Genomic DNA, 6,115 nt, shown 5'->3' on the forward strand with positions numbered 1-6,115 from the left:
CCGCGCACCCCCACTCCTGGGACGCTCTGGGAAATCGCCTGGTGCCATCCCTGAGTGAAGTCGCAAAATTAGGTTTAATTGGCCTCACAGGGCATAAAAAAAAACAGAAGAAAAGGGGGTGGTCCAGTTGGTGTCCCTGGTCCTGTGCCAAGATGTTGAGGGTGGGGCTGTGATGAAGGAGCTAGGGCCTCGGTTTGCGCATCTGTAAAATGAGGAAATGATAGTCCTTTCCTGCTGCAGAGCATTGAGCTCCGTGTCCAAGGAGCCCCTGGCACAGGCCTAGGGTGCAATCGGAGCTGGGGACCTGCCAAGAGGTGGGTCATGTTCTCCTGGCCAGGATGTTAACACCGCCCCTGAGGCCGGGGTGTGGGGGGGGGGGTGCGGGGGCGGCGCGGTCACTGTGCCTAATTTTCAGATGAGGCAGTGGACGATCTGGGAGCGGGGAAAGGGCTTAACAAGGTGCGGCGGCCAATGAGGGACAAGGCTGAACCCCGCCTGTCCCTCGGCGCCGCGGGAGGGAGCGAGGTCGGACAGGAGAAGAGTCTCTTCCGCCCGCGCCCAAGTTGTTTATCTGGGTCCAGGTCCCCAAGGTCGCTAGCGAAGCCCCAGAGCCGCCCTCGGATAAACAAGCCCAGGCCCGGCCCCAATTAAGCGGATGCACTAACGAGGCGGCTCGTTAACGAGCTGGGGTGCACTCCCGGAGACACCTGCGCCGTCCGGTTCACCTTCCCCGCGTGGCGCAGGGAAGGAGCTGGAAGACCTAGCTCAAGGCAGGGATCGGATCTGCCTCTTGTAACTAGGTGGCCTCAGTTTCCGCGTCTGTAAAGTGGGTCTTAGAGTTTGTAAAGTAGGTCCGAGGGGCCTCGCCTTGAGAGGTCGACCTTGGGACTCTGGGCTCCTGGCGCGGAGGCGGCGACTGGTAGCGGGCCCCGCGGCGCGTCCGGGCCGGAGCCGGGAGGGCGGACTTACCCCTAGCCCGGCTCAGGCTGCGGTTCCTGCCGTCCCGGACCCTGCCTCCCGGAGCCACCTCGGCCCGGAGAGACCCCCCAACCCCTCCCGCGTCCCTGCCGAGAGCCCAGGAAAGAGCAGGGCGGGCCGGGCGCGCCCCCTGCCGGCCGGTCTGCGCCGGCTCCAGCCGGGGCCCGCTTTGGCCCCTGTCTCCGCCTCGATTTCCCTAGACGTGAAACAAGTGTGGGACCAGGGGTGGGGGTAGGGGGTGGAGGGGTGAGGGAGCGTCTGGAGGCCGCGGGAGAAAGGCGAGGTGCCCTGTGAGTCCCAGCACAGCCAGAGGATCGGGAGTATTCGGTCTGTGGGCCTCGGCCTTCTCTGTAAAACGGGCTCAGGCGTGCGGCGGGGAACCCCAAGGCTCACTGCCCCGTCCCCTGCAGTGGACGGCTGCATCCACCGGGCCGCCGGACCCCTCCTCACCGACGAGTGCAGGACCCTTCAGAGCTGCGAGACCGGCAAGGCCAAGATCACCTGCGGCTACCGGCTGCCGGCCAAGTGTGAGTCCCCGACACTCCCACCCCGCTGGGGCGCAGACTGGGCGCCTGTGTGAGTGCTGTAACTGGGGGTTAGGGGTGCACCTCCCACAGAATTGCTGGAGGCCTCCTCCGGGTCACTTCTGAAGTGCCAGGACCTAGCCCCTCCTCGCCTTCCCCAGGAAGCCGGTGGCGGGAGGGGATGCGTGGAGGCTGGGGAGGGGCCAGGACTTGGACGGAAAGAGCTAAGGAGGCAACGCCCCATTGCCTCAGCCGGGTGCCTACAGATGTGGGGAGGGGCTCAGCGTGGGCCTGCCTGTGTCTGTGGAAGCGTGAACTGAGGCTCGAGGGTACACCTGCGTGCCGACCTGGGTGGGGTCCTTCCCCGGGGAGCCTCAGAACTTGGGGAGGAGGGGGCTTGTTTCCTGTCAGCTCCAGGGCCCAGGCCGGCAGGAAGGAAAGCCGAGGACCGCACGGAGCCCCCGGCCGGTCTGATCTCGTCGCCTCCCACAGATGTCATCCACACGGTGGGACCCATCGCCCACGGAGAGCCCAGCGCCAGCCAGGCTGCCGAGCTCCGCAGCTGCTACTTGAGCAGCCTTGACCTGCTGCTGGAGCACAGGCTCCGCTCGGTGGTGAGGGGCGCCAGGCGGCGGGGGCGACGTGAAGCCGGGGGCGGGGCACGGCCTGGCGGGAGGCGGAGCGGAGAGTGACGCGGTCCCCAATCTCTTCTCACCACCCCCACCCTAGGCGTTCCCCTGTATCTCCACCGGAGTGTTTGGTGAGTGCGGTCTAGAGGAGGAAGGGCGCGGGTGGGCAGCGGGTGGGCCCAGACGCAGGGAGGGGCCCGGGAGGGCGGGGCAGGGGGAGGGGCCCGGTACGGGGGAGGGTGGGAGCCGAGGCGAAGCGGCGAGGGACGGGTGGGAGCTCGGGGCTCGCTCCCGGGGGAGGGGCCCGGTACGGGGGGGGGTGGGAGCCGGGGCGAAGCGGCGAGGGACGGGTGGGAGCTCGGGACTCGCTCCCGCCCCACCGGGTCCGGTCCGCAGGCTACCCCAACGAGGCGGCGGCCGAGGTAGTGCTGACCACGTTGCGCGAGTGGCTGGAGCAGCACAAGGACAAGGTGAGGCCTGGGCCCAGCCAAGAGGACCAGACGGGGGTGGGTGGCAGGGCGCACCCCGGCTCCGCTGACCAGCCCCACCCGCCACGTACGGAGCGCTGGGCACATGGGGTTCAGGCCCTGCCATTGCTCTCTGCGTCCCCTCTCCTTTCCCCGACCCGGCAAGCAGGGCGCAGGGTAGTGCGAGAAGGCAATAGCACACCACACCATGAGCCCCTTCTGCAGCCTGAGCTCTAAACTCAGGTCGAAGAGCGCCCCAAGGGCGAGGCAGGTGCAAACCTGCTGGGGCGGGGCGGTGTTAAGGCCGGGGAGCCGGGGCGCCGGGTCGCCGGGGCGTGGGTGGTCTCCGCCCAGGCTGAACAGGCAGGCCCTGGCGCAGGTGGACCGGCTCATCGTATGCGTGTTCCTGGACAAGGACGAAAACATCTACCGGCGGCGATTCCCCCACTACTTCCCTGTCGGTACGAACCCCGGGGCGCGCGCCCCGGCCAGCCCCTGCCCCGCCCCCACCCACCCCGGGCGGGCTCTCACTGTCCTCTGCCTTCCAGCGTGATGGCAGCCCGCCGCCTACCCTGACCTGGACTGGTAAGCAGGGCCTGGCCCTCCGTGTGGCTGCCCACTAACCTCCTGCCCACTAACACACCCGCTCACCCCGCGCTCCACTCACCCCCACGCAGGGAAGCCAGGGAGGCAAGCCTGGGAAGCTAGCGGAGGCCCACAGCCCACATGCTCTGACCTACTGGCTTTGCCCACAGACTCCTCTGGGCCTACCGGACCGCGCTCCCAGCTCTAAGAAGTCGCAGAAGCCTGCAGCAGGGCCTGGCTTGTGCACCCTATTCTTTCCCTCCGCCCCCTGCCCCCTCAGCAGCCTCTATTCTAATAAAGACCACTACTGTTGCAGCTCCTACTGTCCCAGCCCGGGCTGGGGGCGGGTGAGGGAAGCAGCCCAGGTGTGGACAGGTGCTTTGGCTTCAAAGGGCTGGCGAGAGCTCTTGGTGAGCTAGGCAGGTGGAGGCACTGGCCGGACAGCAAAGGTGGGCAGCAGCACTTCACATTTATTGAGGGCCTGCCCCCAAGGAGCTCACAGCCTGGGGGCCGAGACCCCACATGTGCCAGGGGGAAGAGAAGAGGTGAAGGCAAAAAGGAAGGCGATGCAGACACCGCGGCCCAAGCAGTGGGGGTGCAAAGCAGGCATAGGCAGCAGGCCGAGGGGACGGGTGGGAAGAGAATGGTGGCCTGGCAAGCCCCGCTAGGCCTGGGCATGGAGGACCAAGCACAGGCTTGAGGACTGCCCCTCCCCCGCCTGGTTGGCACCACCTGGGGTGCTCTGGGGTGCCCCTGCTCCTCCACCTGCCCTGAGCCAGGCCCCACCTTCACGCCGGCCCTCTCCACCCGGGACTCCTCCACCATGCAGACCCCTGATGGAGGGCAGGCAACCCAGGCCCTGGCCAGGACAGCAGGGTGGAGGCGGGGCCTACGAGGGAGCCACTCGAAGCTTCGGTGGTCCTGGGTCCCTGGGCAGGTCTCTGAGGAACTTCCACGTCCCCATGGAAGCCCCTGGCCAGCTAAAGAGGGAAGGGGCAGAGGCCTGAAGGGAAGGAAGCAGAACCCCAATAAGCAGGAGGGATCCCCAAGAGGCCTAGCCCCCTCAAAACTGCTCCTGGCGGGGAAGCTTGGGGGTGGACAGGTGGAAGGCTGAGAGGAACCCACCTGAGGGGAAGGGGGGCAGCCAGACACAGAGCAGCCAGGTGGGCAGCAGCAGAGCAGGGACACGCACACACGCGGCTCACCACCAGCGTCCCCTTTAATAAAACACGGAAGGTCGTATGACAGGGAAGGGGGTGGGGGAGTGAAGTATGACCATTTACAACCACAAAAAAAACCTCTGTACATGTCTAGCGCCTGGCAGAGGGGGGCAGGCAGGGCAGCGGCAGGCCGGGGCCGGCCCTATTTGTAGAGGATATCGTAGTGTCCAGGCCGGTAGAGAAGGTAGACCTTGGGCTCGGAGCCCTCGGGGAAGATGTGGGGGTTGGTGGTGCCGCCCTCGCCGCGGTCCATGTACTCCACCTGGATGGAGACGCTGAGCGCCTGGGCCAGGGCGATGATGTGGATGTGGTCGCTCTCCTTGCACATGGGCTCCACCTCCTGAGGCACAGGGGCGGCTCAGGGCCGGCGTCTCGGCGCCCCTCCCCCGTCCCCCCCACCCCGGCCCCGGGGCTCCCCACCCGAGGCACGAGAGAAAAGAAGGGCCCAAGTCTGAGGAGGAGGGAGGGGGCAGCACCTGCTGGCAGAACTCCTTGACGGTCCGGCCACCCTCGATGAAGTGCTCAAAGAACTTGCTCTCGCGCTGCAGGTAGCCTGAGGTGAGCAGCCGCAGGTACACCACCAGGTAGTCCGAGGTGCTCTGGTCGTTGAAGGAGGCCAGCAGGTCAGCCACTGAGGTCTGCTTCTCCACCTGCTCGATCAGGTCCATGAACTGCCACCCGAGGGGAACAGAGGGCAAGATGAGGGAGGAGATGGGTCAACCCTGCCACACAGCCAGGCCACCCCCCTCCACTCTGGCTGACCGGGTGACCGGGTGGCTGGGCTCACCGTGTTATGGAAATCCTCAATTGTGAACTCAGTGAAGCCCTGGGACACCAGGTCCTCTTTGCTCTTGGCGGACACGGCCTTGAACCTGTGGATGGAAGGCAAAAAGAGGCTGGCATGAGCTCCTAGGCCAGCAGAGCAGGGGCCCAGAGAGACCAGCCCAAGGGTGGGGGACTGGCCACTGACGGAAGCCCCAAGCAGAGGCCCAGCCCGTCATTGGGCCTCAGGTGGAACCACACCTCCCAGTCATCAAGAGGGAGGAGGGGGCCCACAAGCCCTTCATGGAACCCTCCCCTACCTGCTTCCATTGTGCCCAAGTGGCCACCCTCCTCACCGCTGCAATTCCTTCCTGTCGTCCAGCAACGCCTCCAAGTGGGAGAATCCGAAAGCTCGATAGAAGCAGTTTCCATCAGGCCTGGTCTTGCGGATGTATGAGTACTTTTTGTGGAGGTCCTGCGGAGAGGCAGCCCCCAGCCCACCCCGCGCCCATCAACATCAGGCCAGAACCATGGCAGGCCAAGGAAACCCCCCCAAGAGAGGTCACACCAGAGCGGGTGGCAACTGAGCTCCAAGCAGCCACCTGGCAGCCTTGGCTGCTGACTCTGGGGTGGGGGCTCACTTAGCAACCCACTGCCAGGAGCCCCCAAAGCCCCAGGAAACTGAGTTATGGACACACTGGGTGCACGGGTCACCGAAGCGGTCACCAGCCAACGGGTATGCCACGCTGCTGGGCCCGAAGGGCCGCTGTTTCATAAAAACAGGCAAGAGAATGGGTCCCTGACCGACACAGCTTTTCCAGTGAGCAGTCTTTCAAACCCTGAGAGCTCCAGGGCAAGCAAGTTAGGGTATGGGGTGTAGTGCCACACCTGAGGCCCCTACCACACAGCCCCAGGGTGGGAAATGGCCTCCCTCACCCCCCACCCCACCC

At 65.9% G+C, this 6,115-nt stretch overlaps 2 protein-coding genes across 2 annotated transcripts in view; one reads left to right on the forward strand and one right to left on the reverse strand.

Annotated features, from left to right (window-relative positions):
- The window catches only part of MACROD1 (mono-ADP ribosylhydrolase 1), a 159,922-nt gene extending 156,739 nt beyond the window's left edge, over positions 1–3,183 (forward strand). Inside the window, exons 5-10 of the mRNA XM_007462087.1 lie at positions 1,389–1,505; positions 1,995–2,116; positions 2,232–2,262; positions 2,528–2,601; positions 2,978–3,059; positions 3,147–3,183. Of these exons, the coding sequence (XP_007462149.1) occupies positions 1,389–1,505; positions 1,995–2,116; positions 2,232–2,262; positions 2,528–2,601; positions 2,978–3,059; positions 3,147–3,151 (431 nt within the window). The 3' untranslated portion in view covers positions 3,152–3,183. The remainder of the gene's footprint in view (positions 1–1,388; positions 1,506–1,994; positions 2,117–2,231; positions 2,263–2,527; positions 2,602–2,977; positions 3,060–3,146) is intronic.
- Positions 3,184–3,635: 452 nt separating this feature from the next.
- OTUB1 (OTU deubiquitinase, ubiquitin aldehyde binding 1) overlaps positions 3,636–6,115 on the reverse strand; it is an 8,414-nt gene continuing 5,934 nt past the window's right edge. The window contains exons 4-7 of the mRNA XM_007462088.1: positions 5,522–5,640; positions 5,191–5,275; positions 4,880–5,074; positions 3,636–4,743 (exon numbers count right to left, since the gene is read on the reverse strand). Coding sequence (XP_007462150.1) covers positions 4,546–4,743; positions 4,880–5,074; positions 5,191–5,275; positions 5,522–5,640 — 597 coding nt within the window. The 3' untranslated portion in view covers positions 3,636–4,545. The remainder of the gene's footprint in view (positions 4,744–4,879; positions 5,075–5,190; positions 5,276–5,521; positions 5,641–6,115) is intronic.

Source organism: Lipotes vexillifer, unplaced genomic scaffold (genome assembly GCF_000442215.2).
Source record: "Lipotes vexillifer unplaced genomic scaffold, Lipotes_vexillifer_v1.1 scaffold1129, whole genome shotgun sequence".
Lineage (NCBI taxonomy): Eukaryota > Metazoa > Chordata > Mammalia > Artiodactyla > Lipotidae > Lipotes > Lipotes vexillifer.